Source organism: Pyxicephalus adspersus, chromosome 6 (genome assembly GCF_032062135.1).
Source record: "Pyxicephalus adspersus chromosome 6, UCB_Pads_2.0, whole genome shotgun sequence".
Taxonomy (NCBI): domain Eukaryota; kingdom Metazoa; phylum Chordata; class Amphibia; order Anura; family Pyxicephalidae; genus Pyxicephalus; species Pyxicephalus adspersus.
The window spans coordinates 82,614,848-82,640,868 of NC_092863.1; the positions used below are offsets into that span (position 1 = coordinate 82,614,848).

A 26,021-nucleotide genomic window follows, 5' to 3' on the forward strand; every position below is an offset into this window, starting at 1 on the left:
ACCACAACTTATTAAAACCAACCAGGCTTAACATCTCACTACTATTTGTCTAATTCTGACATTTCACTCCCAGCAAAGAATTCTGACAGGAGCAAAATGTTCACAATAAGGCACTGTAGACTTGTCTTGAAACAATATTTAAATCTCTGGGCACTTTTTAAGTTTTAGTTGATTTATTGTTAAAGTGTATTTGTTGCAACTTTTAATTTATACAGCTACATAGATTTGCAGATTTTGATGAGAGTGTTACTTACAGGTAATATATGGTAAATGTGCTATACAATACAAACTTGTATTAGGTTGATGGATCACATCAGGTATTGTCACAACAAATGTAATTAAATGAATTATGCAAATAGCTAAAACTATCCCAATCCTATTTAACATCTTCATTGGCACCATCAACAGGTTTTGAAATGATAGAATTGTAAAGCTTTAAACAAGAAATATGTGGAGAATGCCCTAGAGACCAGGGATCTCCATGAATATATAGTAAATGGTATTTCAAAGTTCAAGGCAGAAGGATGTGTAAAGAGTAAACCTGGGAATCAGAACTTTCATTCAATCCCAAGTATAACCATATCTGTACAAAAGAAAACTTTGACAGATCCTCTAGCAACCTCCTTGCTATCATTTATCCTAATAAACATTATATTCTAATCAAGAAGGGGTAGCATCATAGTCCATACACTACTGTACTAAGGTGCAGATAATGTCAGGGACGATGGGGGCATTAAAGCAGGGAATTAACTTTTACCAATAAAGCTCAGATTGGCGGTCACTGGCGGTAAGGCTGTGGTGGGGTTACTGCTTCTTCACACCCCTGAGTGGTTCCAAACCCTTGGCTGGCACCAAATTTTAAATATTCAATCTTTTGTTCATTAGGAACCAGCACAGCGGTGCAGGGAGTTGAGAAGCTGCCAAGGTGTGTCAGAATGGGTACATCTGTTCTCACCGCCATATTGAGCATAGCCTAATTTTACAGCTAACCGGAGTAGCTCCCCAGTCATTTTCAGTATCTTAGATCTCAGGACCTTGGTATCAATTCTAAATCTTCCCATCTCTATCACTGAATGAGCAAGCAAATGCTATAAGAGGTGATGTAGTAGTTTATACATAATGAAAAAAGGTAGAAATAATTATGACCACTTCAATATTATATTGTTATATTATGACTAATAATATTCCATAATTGTAGCACTCCTGCACAGAATTACTCCATATATCCCACAAAAAAACCAGGAGGATGCTTTGGGATGTGTAGAGGCTGGGGAGGAGTTAGGCATATAGGGATTATTTCAGAGCTGGCTGGGATGACCAGAAATTCTGTGGGCAATGACCACTACAAGGACAGCTTATCAAATTCTTTTTACTGTCCAGCCTACAAAGGTGATCTGTGATAAGCAACAAGGATGATCGAAAAAGTCTCCTTAATGTAAGTTCTTCTTGTCTGAAAATGTCATATGAGATAGAGGGTGTCAACGGCAAACTCTCCAATCCTTAATAATACTGTGATGGATTTGTCTTGAACCTAATATGTTTAAATTGCTTAAACAGTTCTAAAATGGAGCTTTCCTATACTTAAAGGTTTTCATAGCTGTGGACTGATAATTCTGCCATTGCACTGGATAATGTATTCATGAAAATCAGAGCTAAATTATAGAGAACCAGGTGAATGTTTGGATTTTGGGATGGCGATGGGTTTGCAGAGTTCTAAAGATAAAATTAAAAGAGAACACAATTTGGGACCTGGAGGCTACCATATGGCACATGTGGTCTGCTAAAAACTGAAATGCCACCCTACACATGCAGTAATAACCTAGGAACAGAACAATACACTACATGTGAATGATTAGACTTTACTGCACAAAGTTTGTACACAACCTAAAGTAAGAGACATTGAAGGAATGGACTGTTGATGGAGAACTTTTGCTTAAACATAGACCTTTTTACCTCTTAATCGCTTCTCCACTCCAAAATATTTCATAGAGTTTCAGGACTAGAAAACACAATATCTGCTTTCTTGCTGTCGATTCAACCTAAAAGCATCTGTGCATTCAACATCATAGGGAGCCCAATTCATTTTGTTAGTATACATATATTTACAGCAAATATATGACAGCCCTTCGTATAGAGAACACAAGCAATGCACAGCCTTTAACATTACAGCCCCTGCATCTTCAAAAATAGGGAGAAATTATAAGCTAACCCAAATGTTCTTTTGTAAAAATAAAAATCAGTCATTGAAGACACCTACCTTAAGTATGTAATGTATACAAGATGGATTATTTATATACATTGCGCCTGATTCATGAAAGCTCTCCAAGGCTGGAGAGCAAACACTTTCATCAGTAGAGCTGGGTGATCCAGCAAACCTGGAATGGATTCACTAAAAGTGTGTTGCTATTTGTTAGCAAATGTTTTCAATGCTGGACCAGATCCATTCCAGGTTTGCTAGATCACTCGGCTTCACTGATGAAAGTGTATCCTCTGCAGCCTTTGAGAGCTTTAATAAATCAGGACCATTATATATCATCACCCTTAAAAACCTTCATGAATTACATTAGAAACAAAAACATTTCAGGAAACTCTCAAAAGAGATTTTGGTTTTATTTGAGCGTGTCAATCTGGAATATTAAAATAAAGCAATGCTTTATAAATCAAACCTACTGTTCAAAAAACATTTAGAGCAAGCAACAGAACAGCTCTAAATTGGAAGGTACAATTACATGCATCTTACAAATTGTCTTTTCAGTAATTGCACTGCTGTATTTCCAGTATGACAAAACATAAAGGGCAGACAGCTGCTGAAATCAAATACAACACCCCGATGCTCTATGCATACTAAGTGAAGCATAAATGGCATTAAATGTACACTAACAAATTTATAGGCATTATGGATTAAAATGTTAAGTAAAATCCATTGTAAAAGTAAATTGATCATAAATCTTAGCATTTCAGATCACGATGGACTAAAGAAGGGTGGGGGAGTAGGACCAGCTCAACTTTTAAAGAAAAGGTGTATATCAATTCCTATACTTCTTGCTCTGTCGCAAATTTTTATAAAAAGTTTTACAAAATGTGGATCTCTACTTCACATCACTCAAGTAAAAAAAAAAGAAAGAAAAATAAAGCATAGAAAAATAAATTGTAAAATTACTGTATGTAACTATTGTCCTGAATCTATATTGTTTTTGTAACAAAATATTGATGAGCGTTTGTTTCTCTATCTGTATTGGTTTCTTGATCTGTATTTTTTACAGATTATTTATTCATTCAGCTTTCTAACATTAGTTCTTTATTAGAACTACCTGCTAAGCTAGTAATGACTGCTTACAAGTGATTACTGCAGCCTGAGCTGCTATTTTATTTTGGGATACTCCTGGGGGTAAAAATTATTTTTATAAAATAGCACAAAGTTGGGTTTAATAGCAACGGATTGGCTGTGTAAACCATCTGACAATGGCTGCAATGTTGTTCTTTGCTTTAACAAAATATCATACTGCAGCTCTTTGTAAGGGCTGAGCCCTACTACTCACCACATTCATACAAGTCAGAGAGACACACACGTCAGCAGAGGGATCGATGCACAGCTATGCAATATGAAGCATAGGGATTAGATGACTTCCCCTGTCCCATATAATTAGCAATGATTCACATATAGCCTATCTAACCCCAAAGACTGCAAATGTGAAATTAAACAGTCTATTTGTCTTTAGAATCAATGGTTGCATTCGTTTTGTCCTGTTTTTTTCTAACTTCTATCTAAATTCTTCTTACTTAGTGCTTGATTTATTAAAGCTCTCCAGGGCTGGCCAGGATACACTTTCATCAGTGAAGCTGGGTGATCCAACTAACCTGGAATGGATTTATTCAAAGTTGTTTGCTATTTGTTAGCAAATCTTTTAAATCCTGGACCAGATCCATTCTAGGTTTGCTGGATCGCCCGGCTTTACTGATGTGCAAGTGTATCCTCTCCAGCCTTGGAGCCTCTCCAGGCCCTTTATGTTCTGATGCCCTTCAAATAGAAAAAGTGAAAAGATTTTCCCTATCTAAACATGAAATAGGAAAATAGGCATTACCAGCAATACAAAAATGCCAGATGCTAATCATGACCTTCAAAAACAGAAATAAAATGTATTTGTTGGTTTGGGCCATGGTGGTAAAGGCACCAAAGGCAAACCTGCAGCCTCCTGGGATACTTGCATCACATACCGTGTTTCCCCGATTTTAGGACATCCCCATTAAGTAAGCCACCCCCGATTTTTAAAAAAATAATTAAAATAAGACACTCACCCGTTTATAAGACAGCTCCAGATACCTGATCCTGCGTGTGTGTCCTTTATGCTGGCTGCAGCGTGTGTGTCTCTGATGCTGGCTGCAGGGCGTGTCTATTCCTGAGCCAAACTGAAAGTAAAAAGCCTGCACACGATTCTGAACAAGGAAGCAAGCTGCTGATCCCTGCACTAACGGAGATCCCTGCACTTAATTACGGGTAAGTGATCAGAAGGGGACAATGGAGTCAATGGAACAGAGTGATCAGAAGGGGACAATCGTTTCATAGTGATCAGAAGGGGACAATCATTTCATAGTGATCAGAAGGGGATAATCATTTCATAGTGATCAGAAGGGGACAATCATTTCATAGTGATCAGAAGGGGACAATCATTGCATAGAGTGATCAGAAGGGGACAATCATTTCATAGTGATCAGAAGGGGACAATCATTGCATACAGTGATCAGAAGGGGACAGTCAATGGCATAGAGTGATCAGAAGGGGACAATCAATGGCATAGAGTGATCAGAAGGGGAATTTGAACGGCACATGAGTGATCAGAAGGGGAATATGAACGGCACATGAGTGATCAGAAGGGGACAATCAATGGAACATGAGTAATCATGAGTGACTTTCAACAATAAATGTGTACTGTAGTCTTCTTCATGGAAAAATAAGACATCCCCTGAAAATAAGACCCAGGGCATATTTTGGCATTTCAAAAAATATAAGAGAGTGCCTTATAATCGGGGAAACAGGGTATATCCCTGGAGGCTGTGGGCTGCTCTTTCTGCACATGCCTGAGATTGGGAATGCATCATAGGGGGCTTTCCAATAATAAAACAAAAACAAGTGCTCAATCCCAGGTATGAGATCAACACCCATTTTATTTTACATTTGGAAAAAGACACATCACCCGATCATAAGCTTGCACAGTGCATGATCAGAAGACACCAGGAAGAACCCAGCAAAAAAAAAAGATGGCAGTGTTGGATGGAACGACGAGCCCTAGTAAAAAGAGAGAAATCAAGACAGCACAGGGATCACTGGGTGAGGTTTGTACATAGTAGGGTAATACTGGAGATACAGTATACAATTTTTGTTGTTAACAATTCTAATGTCCCTTTTCTAATAATTGTCCTATTTTCATTTCTCAATGCGTTTCACAATATATTGCTTCCTCAGGAGACATTTGACATTAAAAAAACAATTGGTAAATATCTTTCAATCTTTTGTTAACAGCTCAAGGACTTTTCACAAGCAAAGGTGAGTGAGTTTTTTAATGAAAGTTCCAATTAAAGTAATGGTAAGTTGCACATTACAATTGTTTTATTGTCGTAGCTAAAAGCACATTGTTTGATGGTTAGTAACAAGAAAATCTACATTTATAAACTTGTCAAAAAGCCTTAGCATCAAACTGTTCAGATGCTGAATTCAAAATAAATATGAACACAAGTTAGAATAGAATGTGTCTGGCAAAACTATAGGAAAAAAAAACACAAAGGGAGCTGAAAATGCAAAAGAAAAAAAAAACAATAGGAAATGGTAAAATATGTCACTTGGACACAGATAAAATGTGACAACAGAGCTGGCAGTAGAATAAAAGGCTGTCAATTTAAAATAAGATAAATGAACAAATGTGGTTTTTTGAAAGTCAAGCGAAAGACAGAAATCTCAACGGATGCAGCTGACAAAAAAGAAAACATGCGGGAGATGAACAAAACATAACAGCAAACTGGGGCCGGTTTTTAACCCATTTAATTCTGAACAAAAAGACTGAGTAGATAATCTGTACTGATTTACAGGCCGACTCAATGGGTCTGATTTATTAAAGCTCTCCAAGGCTGGAGAGGATACACTTTCCTCAGTGAAGCTGGGTGATCCAGCAAACCTTGAATGGATCTGAATAGTCCAGGATTTAAACCATTTTCTAGCAAATGACTTAAAAAAAAAAAACATTCCAGGTTTGCTGGATCACCCAGGTTCACTGATGAAAGTGCATCTTTTCCAGCCTTGGAGAGCTTTAATAAATCAGGCCCAATGACAAAAAGCACAGAAATGGCAGAAGTGGTGTTAAATGTTGTACACAATGCATTTTAGCCTTAGCTATGGCCATGCTGAGCTTAGAAATGTAGATTTTCCTATACAAAACTGTAAAGAAGAACTCCAGGAAAACAGCTTAATATACAATGTAACAAATACATGGGAGCTGATTCACTTGATAAAGAATTAGGGCGGTGAGGTTTCACGTAGCACCTCACCATCGGCCACGGGTAGGGGATGAATGAATGGGGGTGGTAGCGAGCAGTTCAGTACTATGGCTGCCACCCACTGTAAAAGGTAAAATGTAGGTTCATTATGGACCTATGCAGTGGGCTGGGGCAGCATGCAGCTGGCAAGGTGCCAACCCTTGGTAGTTGTCAGCACTTCCCGCTGCCTAAATCCTTAAATTCTAAGATTCCATTGCAGGGCAAAAGACCCTATTTTTCTATGGTTATTAAACCATAAATATTGACCCTAGAATTCTTGATATTGCAGCATATTCCACCATTTATTATTTGCTCATGAACAAGCTTCCTGGTGGTTCATATTTTTATGTGTGTATGGGGAAGGGGTTGTAGGTCTCTTCTTTTTGTTATATTATTTATTGTTATGCTTTTATTTACGTTTTTACTATCACAAAGGAGCTGACAAACTCATTTTATGATAGTATAGTGTAACTCATAGATCCCTTTATCATTTAAAATATTATTGTATAATTCACCTTTTTTTATTTATTTTTTTTTTTTACTTTGTTCCACCATCACAAAAAGCCCCATGTAATAGCAAGAATAATGTAACCAACCCCCTTTATGGAGGCGTCTATTAAACCATTGATATCCCCCTAATACAGCTTCCAAAGTAACAGAGTTTATTCGCTACCTAATTGCTCTACATCAGTGTTTCTAAACTATAGTACCTCCATGGGGGTCCTATGGGTTTCTTGAGCAATTTGCACCTCTCAGGTCAATTTAAGTGACACCAATGATATCTTTGTAAGGGTGACATTCTTCCCACTGGCCAACAGTGTAAGGGGGATTCTTGCCACTGACGTCCACACTATTGTACTGTGATCTATGTATATAGTAATTATAGTCAGGAGTTTCCTGTACACCTGAAAGTATTTTTTTTAAGGGTTCCTCCATACAAAAAGGTCAACTAACACTGCTCTACATTCTGGCTGCTGGTAATAAAACTGAAGTGCTTAGAACAGTGCAAGAAAACCGTATGAGGGAGTGTCCAGTGCATGGTATGTGTGATAGGTAAAGAGGGTTTAGTCTATATTAAATACCCTTCACAAAATATGCATTAAATCCTTCATCAGCTGAGTGGCCACAATTTCTAACAATAAAAAGTCGGCTTTGCATAACAAGACTTAATTTGACTTCTAAACCGTCCTTTAAAAGATCTGGCTTGCCCAATGCTGTCTTCTGATTTAATCACATTCTAGGACAACTCAGCATTATTAGTTTATAGAACAATAAACGGTATATTCAACTATATCACAGCACTTGGAGTGTCCAGCGCTAAGGAGCTAATGAATAAAATGGACTGCTACATCAGCAATCTCTTGTAATTCACCTAATGCAAAGCATGGCCATATGCCTAAAACCGGGAAGTTTTGTCATAGGAATAATGAAACAGAATACTGATGTCTGGAACAGCCAGGCAAATAAAAATACATTCCTGAAAGGGACAAATCACAAAGTTAAGATATATGTATTTTTTCAGGCTACGTGCAACACTTTCAGGTATTTATTACCTCTCAGATCGCAAAGTGCTAACTCTGACAATACCATCATTTTTTTTCTCTCCAAAAGGACAGAGCTATTATTCAGCATCAGTTCAGAGATTTATCAGCATCTAATTGAGGACTGAGACATTGAGCCTGATTTATTAAAGTTCGCCAAGGCGGGAGAGGATACACTTTTATCAGTGAAGCTGGGTGATCCAGCAAACCTGGCATGGATCTGGTCCAGGATTGAAAACATTTGCCAACAAATAGCAGGTATAATTGGGAATCCATTCCAGGTTTGCTGGATCACCCAGCTTCACTGATGAAAGTGTATGCTCTCCAGCCTTGGAGAGCTTTCATAAATCAGGCCCAATGTGTATATATAATCGATGTATACATTACATACCTAGTGTAGGTGTTTTCAATTACTGATTTTTATTTTACCAAAGAACATTGGGATTAGCTTATAAATTTTCCCCATTATGTGTCTCTTTAATGAAATTGTGATGGATGCAGGCGCTGTAATGTTAAAACAGCTCCCATAAATAGATTCCATCTGCATGTTTACCTGAAGTTTAGCTTTAACGTTTCTTGCCGTAAAATCCAGAGAAAATAGAACTGCTGTATGATTCTTATTTATGTCCTGGCATTCATTCTGTGAAGCTGCATGCCAAACCCCCATGGTTACAGCTAGCTCTTTTTCCCCAATGGGTCTAAGTCAGAACCTTGGAAAAAAGAAGGCAGTTTGTCTTCGGCTTTAAGTACCTTCCCTTACTATGCAGAGAGGGAGGGTGAGAAGCTCAGAATTATGTAAACAAAGACAATGGTCCCATCAGGTGCCAATCTAAAGAATTGCTTGAAATTGTCCTTAATGATGTATAACAATACACCGTTATAAACTTACAATAAAAGTAAACCGAGCAGATTCCCTGAGCCAATGATGTTATGTACGGCTTAATCAGTTCACTAAATAAAGCTGCGTACACACTTCCACAAGGGAGTGCACGATGCATGAACGGTGCTGTACATACAGCACCGTTCATGCTCTATGGAGAGGGGAGGGGGAGAGCTGTCGTCCATCGTCCGTGGATCCGGCAGGTCGGTCGTCCGGACGATGGACGACACCGACTGTACACACGCCAGATTTTCGCCCGATAATTGGCCGATGCCGATTTTCGGGCGATAAAAATCTGACGTGTGTACGTAGCTTAAGTTTCCTTGCTGTCTAGAGTTAACCTTTTACAATATTGGCACCATAATGCCCATCCATACACCAGGATGCCACTTTCTTGAGAAAGCTCTATTTAAAACAAACTCACCTGAAATGTATTATTTAGCAGTACACACTCTGTTTAAATATATCTATCCTATTTTCTATGCTAGGATACAAACAAAAGACAGCTGAGATTTGAATAGGATTACTGTCCTCTATAACTGATTGAAGTCCAACTGAATTTTTCTTTAAAATAATTAAATACATTAAAAGTTTATCAGAACAAAATATGTAAAGTTGTACGTCTTACAGTCCAACACTTTGTGTTATTACAAAATTCAGTCACAGTTGTATAAAAAGCCCCTTCCATGCCAAAATGCTGCAGGGTGGAGCCCTTGGTCTCGGCATGGAAGCAGAGATTTCTCTGCAGAGGTCCAACATGCACACTGAGAAGTAATAGGCTGTAAAGGTATAGATCTGAGTTAATAGGAGGTGAGTCAGACCTCAGCATGAAAAACACCACAGTTGCTACCATGTTACTACCACTTTTTAAATGCTTCATTAATATGAAAACAAACTGTAAAGCAATGATTATATTTTATTTTGATGCAACTGGAAGGCAATTGGCTGGGTTCAGTTGGTAAGACTTTAAAAGGAATAATCGGACTAGTTGCTATAGTTGGCATGAATGTATTTGGCAAGAGTTTATCTCTACTAGAAGATCTGTTAAGATTTCAGACTATAGGTGTTCCTATGTATACCAAATTGAATGCACATACTTTTACATGGGTTGGGTAGCAGAAATCTGTGGAATTGTGGGCCTTCTCAATCCATTTAATAGCTTTTTGCAATGAAATATCAGTTTAAATGTGGTATAACTCCTGCTCCTAATGTAATGTCCTACCAGCCACATTGTACCAGCTACAAATCTCTCCAGTTACATTTTCTGGTGATCTGTAGCTGGTACAGAGTTGTGGTATTTGGTTTATGATGCAGCTACAAATCCTGGGGTTATCAGCTTCACATCCTTCAGCTTTCTAAAGGTGTAAGAGACACTCAGGATTTTAAGCCACCAGGTACTTTATTTTTCCCCCTGCTGGGAAAAATGTATTTACAGTAGGCAGGATGGCGATAGGAACATAATCATTTAATGGCTATGCCATAAAATGTTATGAATGGTGCAGCTTTCAATGCCTGCAATACTAAGGTAAGGTAATGTACACATGTGCAATACTTGTTGTTTGAAGGATCTTTTACAATCCTTTCCAACAACTAATGACTACACAATGCATGTATGAGTACTGTACATACAGCACCGTTCTGCTCTATTCAGAGAGGGGAGGGGGAGAAAAAAGGAGCAGCACCCCACTGTGCTCTCTCCCTTCACTTGCATTACGATCATTCGTCGTCTATCATCCGTGGATCCACCAAGACAGTTTTTCGGACGGTGAACGATGAGCGCTTTACACACGCAAGATTCTCCTCCGATATCGGCCCTGAGTCAATTATCAGACAAGAACCATTCCACGTGTGTATGTAACGTTAACACTGGGAGAAATTCTGTAGCTGCTAAAGAATCATTTTGTGCCATGGCCTAAATCAGATGTGAGTTCACCTATGACATTATATATGTATTATGATGTGTGGGTTTAGTATGTAAGGAAGGTCTCACCAGCAAGACACTATAGAAGCCAGGCTGTGTCTCCCACTGTTTGAGCTGCTCTTCGGCTGGTTTCAGCACGGATGAATCTTGGCTAGTTGCCTGTGTCAAGACCTGCAACACAACAGTACTGGCGCTGTTCAGATCCATCAGGAACCTGCACAAAGAAAAACAACAAACAGCCTAGTCAGCTTTACTAAGAAAACGGACCAGTGGAATCACATGCAATTATTATAATAGTTCCAGCATACCAGGTTATATCAAAACTGATGGGTTACATAGGGCTGTGTTGTGTCACCGACAAAAGGTATTATAACATATATGGCAGCGCTGTACATTAAATAGGAGACATAAATAACAGATTCAAACAATGACCAAGGAGGAGGAGAGGACCCTGCCCAGAAGAGCTTACAATCTAGGGGTGGTGTAAGGTGGTTACAATCTAAGGTGGGGGGAGTATAACACAATAGGAGGGGAGATAAGTAGTAGTGGGAAGTAGTCAGGGTTTAAGAGACAGACGAAGACGGGTAGGTAGATTTGAAAAAATGGGTTGTTAGGGGAGAAAAAAAACAAATAGCCTTCCGTGTCCTAAAGATTAAAATGCGCATTAACCAGCCTATCCCGGCAATAGTCCAGTGCAGCCACAGCACACAGACCACCCCACCGAGTCAATGGGAGTGAATATCCTGAATAATGCCCTTATTAAATACTTCTTCCTTAATTATTTATCACAATTGTTTACAAGGAACATTTGAATCTCATTGGTTGTTGTTGGTACTAATTGTTGTTTCCCCGTCAAACTTTCAAGGCAAGTTTTCCCAAAATCATCAGATTAGCAACAAGAAAGAAACAAGTTGAGATAACAACTGGGATTAAAACTGAACGACTCAGCAGTGTGTAATATGTTATAATAAGTTCATGTGGTAAATGCTCAGGTCTCAGGGGAAGAAAAGGTGAGTGGTGGTGATAGCACGTGTGGCTCCTAAAATCCTTTGGATGAGTTGTTTTCAGGGTTTTTTTTTTATTATTATTAAGCTTTATTTTTATTTCTCTCATTTTTTAAGCCATAGGTACTTTAAGAAGGTGGAGCTGTAAGGGTTGCAGACTTTCAATTTTCATTAAAGATCTGTTTATAGGTAAATGAAGGCATGTCATTGCCATCCTCCTTATACAAAACACATGCATCCAGTGGAATCCATGATTTTCCCCACCCCTGACTAAGTACAAGCATGCCGAGGTCCTGACATCACAGGCTTGTTCCAAGTTAGTGCCTCAGTACTGAGCACACAGCCAGGGGAACAGTATTTTCAGATGGAGCTTAGCAATGACCTAGCCAAAATATTAACAAAAAAATTGAAAATAAAGATGTTCAATATATTTATTTATTTATTATGTTCCGACCCCTTAAAGACAAATGATGTGTGGTATTAATCACATGGCCCAGTTCTGTTTATTACTGTTGTATCCCTGCTAGAGAAACACAGAAAATCTTCCCCTCACTTCCTGTTCTATTTTCAATGCATTTTATTACTGCAGTGAAATCATACACAGCCCGGTATTCTAAGGAGATGCAACCAACGCAAGCAGTGACAGGCATGATTTTACAGTACAGTTTTTATTGTTTTTGTTACTTTTTAACCTTTTTGTCAAAGCAAAAAGTCCCACATGTGCACTATTTAAGGTTATAAAGCAAAATAACGAGATACCAGGCCAAAATACACACACTGTACACATGGAGTATATACATGGAGAGGTACACACACTGTACACATGGAGTATATACATGGAGATACATGGAGGGGGTACACACACTGTACACATGAAGTATATACATGGAGGGGGTACACACACTGTACACATGGAGTATATACATGGAGGGGGGTATATAAACTGTACACATGGAGTATATACATGGAGGGGGGTATATACACTGTACACATGGAGTATATACATGGAACTGTACACATGGAGTATATACATGGAGGGGGGTATATACACTGTACACATGGAGTATATACATGGAGGGGGGTATATACACTGTACACATGGAGTATATACATGGAGGGGGGTATATACACTGTACACATGGAGTAAATGGAGGGGGTATATACACTGTACACATGGCCTGGTGGCTCTCAGGGTAAGTCAGTCCCTGTCCTAGTTCTCCCTGACTCCCTCGGCCTACCCCGGTGCCCCTCTATCCGGGCACAGCACCCTCACCACCCCTCTGCCAGCCCGCACTCACCGCGCCTCCTTCCCTGGCACAATTCAATCTTAGTAATACAGGACTACCAATCCCGGCATGCTCCAGGCAGGGGGCGCTTACAGTGACGTCACATGAGTGCGCCATCAGTCAGCAGGCACGTTGTCGGAGAATAGCCAGAAGGATCCATCATGCCGAAAGTCAGAGCAGAGAAGAAGAGCCGGCAACACCAGGAGATCCGGAGTCAGGGTGTGTGCTGAGGGCGGGGATATGTTCTGACAGATAATAGCTGTTCGTTGTTTATAATACGTGGTGGCGTGTCATTAATATCGGCTCAACGCAATATTCTGATTTTCCTTGTAAAATCTAAGTGGCTGTCCCGCTACAACTTTTACTTCATAGAGCATGGAAGGCTTTGGGCCTTTGTGTACATCTAGGGGAGAATTCTCATCTCAGGGTTTCATTTCCTGTTATGACCGGAAGTGATAGGAAATCTCCCCACTGGAGACACATCTGTGCCCCCCAATATATAGACCTCCCCACATATTTGAGGAATGGTTACCGCCAATGCCTATTTTTTTGCTGCCTGTTCCTCATGCTTTTTCTCAGTGACCCCCATTACTTGTACTGGTGTCACAGAAACAGGAAGTGTGGGGAAATCTTCTGATTGAGATTACAGACAGAACTATAAACATGGCCACTTCTTCCTGTGCTGTCTATACCAAGAAACAATGGCAGGAATTGGTTTCAAAGCGATGGATGTAGTTCCCAGCATGTTCTAAGTGTTGGCTGCACCCGGATCTGCTCAGTGCTCTCACCAATGGGCGGGGCAAAACATGACAAATTAGTGATGCCAATTCACTTATCTCTATACTTCTGCCAGCCTATACTTTATCCCACCCCTTATTATGTCTCATTTCTATTGTCCTTGTAATATGCCCCAACTGCCCATCATTGTGCCCCCATATTTCTGTAACCCTGCCATGGACAAATACTGCTGATCGGTGATGTAAATCATACCCTGCATGCAATGCTAAGTGAAGGAAGTATTATTATTAATAATAAACAGTATTATATATCTCCAACATATTACGCAGCGCTGTACATTAAATAAGGATTGCCAATGACAGACAGTGACTCAGGAGGAGGAGAGGAGCTTGCCCCCAAAGAGCTTACAATCAAGGAGGTGGGGGAATTATTTGCTGCTGGAGAAAAGCAATTTGAATTCCAGCAAATGTTACACAAGCCCGGTGTTCTCCCCGGCCCCTTTAGCTGGGTTCACCACCCGGCACGTTTTTGGGTGGTTACTGAAAATTTCGTCACAATACAGGGGCTGCCACCCACCTACAGCTTCTGCCCACCCAAATTTAAAAAAAATTCTGGGGATACCATTGAAGCACTTAGAAAGACTAGTTAAAAAGAAAAAGGTTCTGAAAAGGCAGTCAGTGGCATTTTACATGAAAAGAATGTTTGCCGGTATAACATCGAGGTTGTAATGTCAGCAGATTCTTCAGGGATGTGAATGAAGAATGCCAATGTGTGTGCCATGGTGTCATGTGATCATGCCCAATATGGGGGCTTCGTTCTTGGCTGGTATTGCAGCAGTGTGAATAAAGGAAACTTGAATGTCATGCTGACCCTGAAGCCTCGTTTACCCCAATATGAACATTCGTATTAGGCGTTGTATTTTCTCTTTCCTCCTCCGCTGCATGTTTGTTCCAGGTGAGAAATGCAGAAAGCATTAAAGCCAGAGAGATCTGCACATCGTGTTCAATAGGTCACTGCATATCTCACACTATGGGTCTGATTTATTAAAAACCTATCCAAGACCGGAGAAGATAAACTATGATTGGAAAACCTAGTTGATCCATTACCCGGGGAATGAATTTGGTCCAGGATTGAGAACATTTGCCATATGATTTTTAGAAAATCACTTCCAGGTTTGCTGGATCACTCAGGTTCTCCCATGATAGTCTATGTTCTCCAGTATTGGGGAGCTTTCATAAATCAGTACTGATATTTTCCTGTAACAATCCAATGTCACAAACAAAGCTGTTTTATTAGATGATTTCATAACTTTTCTGGTCACTGACTAGCATTTGTTTTTTGTGTTTGTTTTATACTTTTAGGTGTTATGTTTAATACTGGCATTGGCCAACATATTCTGAAGAACCCTCTGATAGTGAACAGCATTATTGACAAGGTGAGTATTTGTGTGCATTCTTTATTTCTGGATTGTACACCTGATGGACACAACTGACGTAGATGTATTCTCCTATTTATATTTCAGGCTGCCATCCGGCCCACAGATGTTGTTCTTGAGGTTGGTCCAGGAACAGGAAACATGACTATAAAGTTATTGGAAAAAGCCAAAAAGGTAACCGGTGTATTCAACTTTGAAGTCGGGCTGCATTTCAAAAAGTTGATTTATTAAAAAAAACAAAATGAGTACAGTGCAGGAGTTGGGAACATATTATACATTGGCAGCTGGTTATTGGTGTCCTGCAGTCATGGGTCAAACTGAGTATTTACCGGGAAAAATTGCAGAATGGAACCCAACTAAGATTTTCCAGGAAATTCCAGATTACCATCCAGGCTCCATCAGATTTAAGCAAACCTGAATTCAACAATTGTTTTGGAAGCAGGCCCTTTATTGGAGAAAGGACATGCCACGTCCCCTCTGCCATAAAATGAGCTAATCTGCCTGATCACAATTTCTTCTTATATCTCATGGTTGACTCGGGTGATTCACAATAGTATATGTCTGGCCTGAACAATTAAAGCGGAACTAGAGTGAAAAAAAAAAATCATACTTACATTGCACAGGACCTTTCCGTAATCGGGTCATGTGCTGTCCAGTAATTCTTCTTTGTATGCGCCCGGCACCACCATTTTCATTCTTCTTGCTACATCACCCAATCTCGCATTGTGCAGGTGTGACATCATGTGACGTGTAACGTGCTGTAAAGGGGAAAAAGAGAGCCTATCTCACTGTGCATGCATGAAATTAGCATCTCTTTCCCCTTAGTGGAAAAAATGCCCCTTCTACACATACCCGATATCAGGCATACGCAGAAGGAGAGGCCAAGAGCCTCCTGGGAGGCGTGACGTAGGTAACCCGGGTGGCTCTGCTCTCCCAAGACTGTTGCAAAGGTGTTGAACTTACAAAAATAAATAAACACTTGGGTTGTTGACATTTTTTTATATTTTAATTTTAGTTGTGCTTTAATGGATAAATGTAACAAGAGCTTGTAAAGGCTTCTGTTACTGTTCCCTCCTTCTAAGGCTTGTTGTTTGGCTTTCTTTCTGATGCTCATTCTTTAATTTGGAGTCCCTGACCCAATACAGGTATAAAGGTCAGAACCTCTAACTTTTTATCTTCTGAACTTCTGATCCATAATTGTTTTTGGGTATGGTGAAAATCTTGGATTGGGATGAGATAAGGACGAGTTAGTTTTTTGTTAAACCCCCACTTCTTTTCATCAATTCCCCATAGTGCAGCAGAAATGGGAATGGGACAGTATACGTTTTATAGCATAACTGAAAACTGTTTATACAGTGCTGGCAGTACAGATTAGGCCCCTGGAGATGGAGAGAAGTGTTTTGGCATCATAGTTGCCATGGATGGTATTGGTATCATTTTGCTGTGTTTGGGGTAAAGATTGACTGAACATATTATATTCTGCAAGATGTTTTAATACATTTATTTTTCACATTGCATACATTTTATTTTAACAGTACTTTGATTTTTGTGTGGAGGCCTAATTAAATGTTGAATTGCTCCAGCTCATGATCATTCAGTTTACATATTCAAATCCCCTTCCTTGCTTTGGACAGGGTTGAGTAAACTGCAGGAGCAAGTAACTATTAAATCAAGAAAACTAAAGTGTACCTCCATTTATATTGTTGTACATGGCCAGCTTCTAGATTGGATTGAGCAGCTCCTGAGTATTGCTGTTCAGCGTCATTGTATTTATACCAAGTATGTTATTGTGTAGCAGCATGAAGAATAAAAGCTTGAGTTTAACAATCCTTCTACTGTCTCCTTTATCTAGGTTGTGGCTTGTGAGCTGGACACACGGCTTGTGGCTGAGCTTCAGAAGAGAGTTCAAGGCTCGTAAGTAAAAACAGAATTCCATAGAGTCTTTATATTATGACTGGTATTAGTAGAGTCCTATGTCTCAAGCAGGAACACAAGTCCTTTGACAGTCTGGACTCTTCATTGAAAATTATAACTACTTTGCACCCAACACCATGCACCTAGTACAACTGGGAAGCTAAGCAATATTTTCTTGGATCTAGTAAGGCTTTTTTCCTAAAATAATAATGAAGCCTGTACATGATGTGCATTATATAGCATTTCTTACATTTGTTTAAATTAACGCTAATGTATTGCATGTTTGTAGTTTTAAACATATATCATGTGAGTGTGTCTGATGTTCCTTATTATTTAGTAATTAAAGCAGAACCTAATTCGTTGGTGGGGAGCTTTGCTATAATCAGCAAGATTATTGCACCTACTTACCTGTGCCCTGCAGCGATCCAGGACACACTGTGATCCTGCTGTATTCTGTGTTATCTGTCATCTCTCAACTTTTCAGCTTCTTTCAGACTTTGCAGCAGCATTGTCATTTTATAAAGTCAACACGTGACTTGTGAAGCATTATAGATGAACAATAAAGTAGCACAGGGATATCCCAGTCTCTGCAGTGGTATTGTGTAAATATATATTACAAGATTAGCTTTTCTGAGATAGAAAAGTTAAGACAGTAAATAAATTGGGTATTTTGACTGTGTTTAGCAAACATTTGGCTGTTTGCTTGGAGCAGCTGTTAAACTAAACTTTAAACTTTATAATGCAATATGGGCTTTTTAGTTTTAATGAGATACATTTTCTCATTGTCTGAATTATTTTTTATTTTTTTATTTTACTGATATATAACAACGAAACAAAGCAAAAAATAAAAGGTTTATCATGGAAATGTTATGATTGGAGGATGCATATTTTATTTTGACCACTAGATGTCACCCTGTTCTTTTTTTTTTATGCTTCCCATTCAATAAAATATTTGAAGATATATTTGTGTGTTATCCATATTGTTCACATTTTGTGTTTTCTCTTGTAGAGCTGTCGGAAACAAACTTCAGATTTTGGTTGGTGATGTGCTGAAGACAGATTTGCCCTTTTTTGACCTTTGTGTGGCTAATTTACCCTACCAGGTACTGTGGCTGTGTGGGCAAAGCATTGATCTTGGATAAAGTGGAGGTGTTTGAATCTGCTAACTGAAATCTTACACAAAGATGGGTGATGGATGAGAATTTCAGAAAAATTGCAGGATGGAACCAAACTAAGATTTTCAGAATTTCCAAATTAGCATTCAGGTTCTATCATGTTAAAGCAGATCTAAACTTTAAAATTGAAAAACTTTGAGGAAGCAGCTTTTCTCTTGTAGAAGGGACAGGCTATGTCTCTTCTGCAGTAAAATAAACTGACCTGCCTGTTTACAAGTTTTAAAGTAAACTGGCATAATCCAGGTCCTCTTCTGGTTGCAGCCTTCTTTATTGGTCAGTCTGGAGGGATGTGACCCCCCTCTCATGTGCACAGGAGTTCATTCATTCCCAGCAGACAGCTATGCAGGGATTATACACTAAGCTGTGCATGCACAATTCAATGTACATTAAAGAAAAGATCGCAAACAGACAGGGATGTTTGTTTTATTGGAGAAGAGACAATTGCCTTTTCTCAATGCAATAAACAACCTGCCTGCTCACATTATTTTATAGCTGTGAAGGTGCAAGTGCCAAAAGTTTTGCACATACTTGTTGCAGTTTTTAGTGCACCCCCTTGGCCAGAATGATATCTATACCCCCTTTCCCAACAGATTTCTACTGCCCAGTGAAATATCATATCAGAGTGAAGAGCCAGTAGAAATGTATGGTGACAGAAGTGAGTGGGTGTGTTTTGACACTACCAGGAAGTGTTGTCACTTTGTCTGGTCAGAAATGCTTAGAGAGAAGGCAGAGAAAGCTGCAAAAGCGAGTACAGTACCCTAAGACATGTGACTACAGTATTCTCCCCTGGAATTTTTGGTCGGGTGGGAAGAAGCTGTAGGCTAGTTTCGTCCCCCTGGTATTGTGACACAACATTTCAGTAACCATCCACAAACAGCCAAGTGGTTACTGAATAGTGACGGGTGGTGCGCACAGCTAAAAGGGGCTGGGGAGAATACTACCTCTAACTGCTCATGCATTGTTTCATCTTATTCTGCATTTGAACTTCTGCTTTACTAGGAATAGTGACATTTTTTTACTATTTATTTAACCTTTTTTTTTTTTTTTTTTTTTCTCTGTCTTCTCCCTTTGTCTTTAAGTTACTTCTTCACAGCCAAGTGGTTACTGAATAGTGACGGGTGGTGCGCACAGCTAAAAGGGGCTGGGGAGAATACTACCTCTAACTGCTCATGCATTGTTTCATCTTACCTTTTGTTTGAGAAGTACATATGCTTTTTCCATGTATGTCAAATTTGGAGATAATTAACCTTTTTTTTTTTTTTTTTTTTTAGATCTCTTCTCCCTTTGTCTTTAAGTTACTTCTTCACAGACCCTTTTTTAGGTGAGTTATCTAAATAATGTTATTTTTTTAAAATTTCAAAGTGGGAAGACCATAAGGAAAACTTTCGAAGTTAGGAAGTTTTAATTGCTGATCTTTTTGGAAAGTACTATTAGCCGGTCTGTTATGCCGGTTCTCTGACTTTACTTCATATTATATTGCCTACCCAGAAAGACCCTACACAATAGTTCTTAATTTACTCTGTGAGTGAAGCACACACACACAGCACTACAGGACTCAATTCCTGACACTGTATTGTATTGTCCAGGTCTATGGGGATTATTAGCCAACTTTTACAACTTTGTATTCAGCAGTGAAACCAACAGGTTTACTAATTACTATGAACTTTCTCTTTCTTTGTGACAGATGTGCCGTGCTGATGTTCCAAAGAGAGTTTGCAATGCGACTTGTAGCCAAACCAGGAGATAAGCTGTACTGCCGACTGTCCATTAACACTCAACTTCTGGCTCGTGTGGACCATCTCATGAAAGTAAGAATCACTGTTAATTGTATTAACTTTGAAATTGTATTGTCTTTAACATTGGTTTTGTTGCCTGTGTGTCCCAATGAGGAGATTATTTTTTCACTTCCTGTCTCAACACTACAGGCAGTAATGGAAAGTCTTCTCATAGGGAAAGGAAATACCCTCTAAGGCAGACCATACTGTATAATATATTCTGATGGTACAATGTCCTTTAGATCTACCAATAACACTATAGAATAAGGGCCTGCCTGATGGTCTGTTTAGGATTTTTCCTACAATACATTGTTTGTGTATATTTAGGAAGATTGTGGCTGAGACAGCATTGAGACTAATTGTGTTGATTCCAGAATAAACAATGATTTTTTTTATTGGTCCAATGTTGTATAGGTGGGGAAGAACAATTTCAGGCCACCTCCAAAAGTTGAATCCAGTGTTGTCAGAATAGAGCCAAAGAATCCTCCTCCACCCATCAACTTTCAGGTAAGTTAATAAAATACATCAGGGCCAATCCACAAAGCTGATACACCAGGGTAATGATACCAAAAAAGTTGCAATATTTTCAGCTGAGGCCAATGCGAATATCTGTTACATTGCTAAAACATATCTCACAACTAGATGCATTGTAATTTTATATATCTTTAATTCTAGGAATGGGATGGCTTGGTGAGAATCGCTTTTGTAAGGAAGAACAAAACCCTTGCAGCAGCATTTAAGTAAGTTTTACTGTTGGTAAGAACAGCTATCAGAAGGAGAACTTTATTGGAATTATTTGTCTTTAATGTACAAATATTGACAACAAAACACAACACATGATTCTCAAAGCACTACATAGCACATAGCAATAGTTGTTTCTTTCCATGCTGAAATCTTGAATAGAGCTGTCTGATCAGCCATTGCTCATTTGCTTTGTGTGTTCTTAATTGGAGAACTTTCTTCTACTATTTCCAATATTACCTTTCTAAATGCAGAATTTTTTTACTTACCCTCCAGTGTATTTAGGTGGACTTGTTACTACAGATTAAAGTATATTAAAGGCCAATTTTCATTTAATAAAAAAAAAAATGAAATAATTTCTTAAAGCATCTCTTATACAGCACTCACCTTATCTCTGGTGTTGCCCTGTACAGTACATCCTTTTCACCCTTGGATGATGCTACTTTGGTGGGTTGCCCCCAGTGTCCTTTACCAAACTCCTGTGGGCCCCTCACAGAATACTGCAACAGCTGAGCTATGTCATTATACGTTGCAGCATTCAGGGCTCGCTCACCAAGGACAGAATATAGGAAAGAAGATACTGTACCAAAAACATTTAGGAAAATAGTGTGTGTGGAAAGGTTACGGAGTTTGGCTTTAAACCCAGCATGTTATTTAAGTGTTTGCCAATGATGTGCATGTTTGTGTTGCAGATCCAGCGCAGTCCAAGAACTGCTGGAGAAGAATTACAGAATACATTGTTCTCTTCACAATGTTGTAAGTATTGTTTGTGACTGACAGAAGATAAAGTCATAGATCCTTTTTTTTTTATTTTTTTTTAGAAATTTTTTGCCAACTAAATGGTATTTCATTAAAATAAATGTTTGCAGAATGGTTTTACTGCTCATTCTCTATAGTGCTGCTTAACAGATGATGATATGTGATGTCAGTAGTGATGTGATCACTGTAATCCGATCTTTTTGGCTATTTGTAAACCATAGAGATAGTGCCTGAAAATCCCAAAAGAGCAGCAGTTACTGAAATACTCAGACCAGCCAGCCCGGCACTAATAACCATGTCACTTTTAAAGTTGAAATCACTTTTCTTCCCCATTCCGATACTCGGTTTGAACTTCAGCACCTGTCCCCATGCCTAAACACACGAGTTATTGCCATGTGATTGGCTGATTAGATATTTGTGTTATCAAGCAATTGAACCTAAATATTATTAGGTTTACCTAATATAGTGGCCGGTGTGTGTTTTATTATTTTTTTGTGTGCATTACTTCTCATTTTGCTTACAATTGTACTATTCAAAGTTTTGAACTATAATTTGAGTCTGTTTTAAAACCAGGTAATTCCAGAGGATTTTAGCATTGCAGAAAAAATTGACAAGATTCTTTCAGACACCGGATTTAGTGAGAAGCGTGCCCGTTCCATGGACATAGATGACTTCATCAGGTAGAGTTTTTGATGATTTTTTTTTTTTTTTAAAGCTTAGAAAATGCACTTTACTCCTATTTGATTTATTTTTTATTATAAAGATTCTTTACTAAACTAATGAAATTCCCTTTTCATTTCATGTGTGCTTTTTCCCTGTCTTAGGTTACTGCATGGATTTAATGCAGAAGGAATCCACTTCTCCTAAATGATGATTGTCATTTTGAATTTCATACCTTCACAATATGAACCATGTATTTTATATTGAAGGTGTGCGTTGGACGGTGTATAAAAAGACTTGTTTTGGAAATATCACTAACAGGCCCATGAAATAGTCTTTGCAGAATTTCTGCATAGAAACTTTGCTCGAAAATACAAGGCCATCCTCCTAGGTTTTGTATTAAAATGTTACCCTTTGATTGACACATTTGTACAGTTTTTCTGAATATTGTAAATGCCTGCATGTATTTATTATATTGTATACTAGCAGATCCAGTAAAAAAAAGTAAATTTTATAATCTGTATGATTATGAAGATTTCATTGAATCTAAATTGAAATACATTTTATTATTTACTGGTGGTGTGTTTTATGTTTTGGCAAGTGACAAGTGGGTGGACTATTACTGTATTTGTTTTACACCATTGGTTCATTTGTTCTGTCATTTGTACAGAATACACAATCTAGACTCTATAAAGTTCACCTTCACTCCTAAACAAGTACCCACAAAACCAAAAGTTAAGACAAGGCATTCTTATGCAGCCCTCTCTACATTTCTTCTTTTTAATGGCTGTTCTTCCTAGTGTGTAAGGCACCATTAGAAAGGTTTGTGCAAGCAAAGCTGTATGGCATTGCTTCAAGTGCTCCATCTATAATGATATAGTGTAAGGTTCATGACTGGTTCATAGTTGGGATTTTATAGGTTATGATACCAGATGTGACTTCATTCTAAAGTAGAAATTCTCTCGCCATTAGCCACATGAGCATCCGTGCCAAAGTGGACATATTAATCCTCCATTAGGGACAGATCAGCTTCTCTCCAGCAAACTCTCCTTAATTGGGGGGGGGGGGGGGTACAAGAGTGCCATTTGGTTATATTGTTGTAATGCTTGTGTGTTATCAACATGGGTAGGGACTGCACACACGCTAACCTATTTCCATGGGCACCAGGCTGGTTATTTCTGCACTGATTTTTTTCCTATTAGTAACATAAATGCCAAAAGTGTGCCACAATCACAGGTTCAGCACACTTCATTTATTGCATTGATTTGGCATCTCATCATTTTAAGTTTATGTTTAAAATGTGTTAGGTTTATGTTCAGGAAAGCTAATGTTTACCCCTTTAACATAGTATAAAGATTACAAAAAATACCCATTTGAATGCAAGAACAGATGGTACTGAATATGAGAAAATGTGTTCTGCACAGGGTGAATAAATGTACAGGAAATTGTGCTTTATAAATATGGTAAATGTTGAGCAAAGGTATTACACCTGGGGCTTTTCCTCTTTAAAAAGGATAGATATTCAAATAACATATATGATGTAGCTTAACAGCCCTGCCCCAAACTGGTCTTAGACCATGTTAATGACTATGGTAGGGATGTTAGATTGTTAGCCTTTGCAAGACAGTAAGTGACATGACTATGGAATACAAAACAGCTGTCCCTAACCGTTGGTAGCAGTTTCATACAAGATTTTCCACCTTTACCAGTAGATTTAAGAGTGATTGCCCAGAGATGTACTGAAGACTTGGGGAAAATATTTCCATTTTTATATCAATGCAAGAGCTTTGGATGATGAAAATGTTTCCAGTTGAAAGAATATTCCTTGAAGTAGCATACATAAAATAAAAAAAATCTAATATCAAGCAAAATAGGGGATTTTCCTTAAATCTCCAGGACACTTCTACAGATATACAATAAAAACAAAGGGCACATTTTTTTTTATATCTGCATTGGCAGACATTTGAATTCAGTACAAAAACCTATGACAGGCAGTGCAGATTCATAGGAAAATCCTTGGAAATTATTAATTTGAAATTGGATTGGAGGCATCGAGAGCCCACTTTAAAGAGACAGTCAATGGAGAGAAACTGCCACAGTTATTGGGTGCAGGCATCTGAAACGAAATCTAAAAATAAATGCAGCCCCCTCCAACCCCTTTCTGTTTCTAGGTTCTTCATTTTCCTGCACTTCCAGTAGTGTTGTCTATTATGTTGATAAGCCAATAGGAATGCATAAGTGTGTGGCATAGCGGCAAGCATCAACACCTTGAAGGGTTAGAGCTTTGCCTTTATGATTAGTCAACCAATTGTCAGTAGTCATACCAGCAGCAGTTTACCCAATTTCCTCCCAGCAAACAACATTCTACATATAGATATAGCTGTTCCTTTCAATAAAAGATAAGTCTTGATGGGTAATAAATTTGTGGCTATTGGACTAGCATTTTAAATATTCATTGGAAGGATATGCCAATTCATAAAATTAAACAAGTCGTCTGCTACAGAGGTTAGTGCGTTGTGTGGTTTGGGTTCTCTCTCGAGTGAAATTGGGGAAAGGGAACTGAACTGTTTTAAAGGGGGCCACCAGATGCAAAAGCAGGGACACCAGATAGTTAACCCATTTCATGTGAAAACCAGCTAGAAATACAAATGGTGTTCCTGGCCTTACCAGCTTGCTTCATGGAGCAAGTCTTCAATGTCACAGCAATGCTATCAGGTTTGGATCTGGAAAGTGCTGTAACTTTTGGTCCAGCATAATCCAAACAGGGCTATCCATTAATCCAAGCCAAGAATTGCTACATGTAATAGCTTCAATCAAAAAGACTAGATCAAACAGTGATGTAGAAGAGTCTTAACGGAAAAATTCAATTGAAAATTTGAATTTTTTTATTCACAGCAGAGCTACATTAATATCCCTAGGAAAGGGGTACTAGCAACTAAAAGGGTACTATCCTGAACTGGCCTATAGCTTCCTGTCAAGAAAAAAAAAAGGAACCACTGCCAAAATAATGTACCTGTATCTCCCATCTCTAACACCCTTAGCAAGGCTTAGTCAGAAAGGTATCTTAAGGGTGAACCCACCAGAATGAACCGTGTCCAAGAGATATGTCCATTTTTTTATTTTTTTTACAGTGCAGAAATACTAAAATTGTAGACCTCATCAAAATATGATTTCTATGCAACAATCGTGGGATCAAACGCAACAATTAAAGAATGAGGCCAAACAGCTTTATGTTAAAAACTATTTTTACATATAGATCATGGGTTAATGAATATTTTTATCCTGTCCACTGGATATTATAAGCCAGCCCAATCATCCATATTCTTTGCAGTTTTGAAGTCTGAAGCCCGGATAATGGGGGGGTCCTTGAACCTCCGAAACTGTGTAAACTTTGAGATGAATAAACTGTCTGGACTAAGGCTGGGTACGCATGTGCAATAATTGTCGTTGGAAAGAATCACAATCGTTTTCAACAACAAAAGACTGCACAATGCATGAACAACCTCTGTACATACATCACAATTCTGCTCTATGGAGAGGGGAGAACGATGGAGCGGCACCCTGCTGCACTCTCTCCCCTTCACTTATTACGATCGTTTCTTGTTTGTCGTCAGAACGATGGACAACGAGCGCTGTACACACACCAGAGAATCATCTGACGTGTGTA

The 26,021-nt window shown here is 38.7% G+C and overlaps 2 protein-coding genes across 3 annotated transcripts in view; one reads left to right on the plus strand and one right to left on the minus strand.

The window, feature by feature from the left end:
* The window catches only part of IPO11 (importin 11), a 228,385-nt gene extending 215,075 nt beyond the window's left edge, over positions 1-13,310 (minus strand). The window contains exons 1-2 of the mRNA XM_072416367.1: positions 13,170-13,310; positions 10,937-11,081 (exon numbers count right to left, since the gene is read on the minus strand). Coding sequence (XP_072272468.1) covers positions 10,937-11,074 — 138 coding nt within the window. The 5' untranslated portion in view covers positions 11,075-11,081; positions 13,170-13,310. The remainder of the gene's footprint in view (positions 1-10,936; positions 11,082-13,169) is intronic.
* DIMT1 (DIM1 rRNA methyltransferase and ribosome maturation factor) lies at positions 5,522-22,927 on the plus strand. Of its 2 annotated transcripts, none has more exons than XM_072416371.1 (12): positions 5,522-5,542; positions 15,257-15,330; positions 15,418-15,504; positions 17,183-17,244; positions 18,254-18,347; positions 19,691-19,740; positions 20,104-20,227; positions 20,609-20,701; positions 20,870-20,934; positions 21,628-21,691; positions 22,268-22,374; positions 22,519-22,927. In XM_072416371.1, the coding sequence occupies exons 2-12, from the start codon at positions 15,262-15,264 to the stop codon at positions 22,559-22,561; spliced, it is 858 nt and encodes a 285-aa protein (XP_072272472.1). In that variant the 5' UTR covers positions 5,522-5,542; positions 15,257-15,261; the 3' UTR covers positions 22,562-22,927. The 2 variants fall into 2 exon arrangements, with proteins under 2 accessions (XP_072272472.1, XP_072272471.1); XM_072416370.1 differs by lacking the exon at positions 5,522-5,542 and adding an exon at positions 13,252-13,376.
* The last annotated feature ends 3,094 nt before the right edge of the window (positions 22,928-26,021 follow it).

Bases quoted from the DNA above. Each gene is read 5' to 3' on its own strand.
- DIMT1 (XM_072416370.1), top strand. From the start codon at position 13,319: ATGCCGAAAGTCAGAGCAGAGAAGAAGAGCCGGCAACACCAGGAGATC. The intron at 17,245-18,253 runs GTAAGTAAAAAC...TTTCTCTTGTAG, and splicing joins CAGAAGAGAGTTCAAGGCTC to AGCTGTCGGAAACAAACTTC. The intron at 20,935-21,627 runs GTAAGTTTTACT...TTTGTGTTGCAG, and splicing joins ACCCTTGCAGCAGCATTTAA to ATCCAGCGCAGTCCAAGAAC.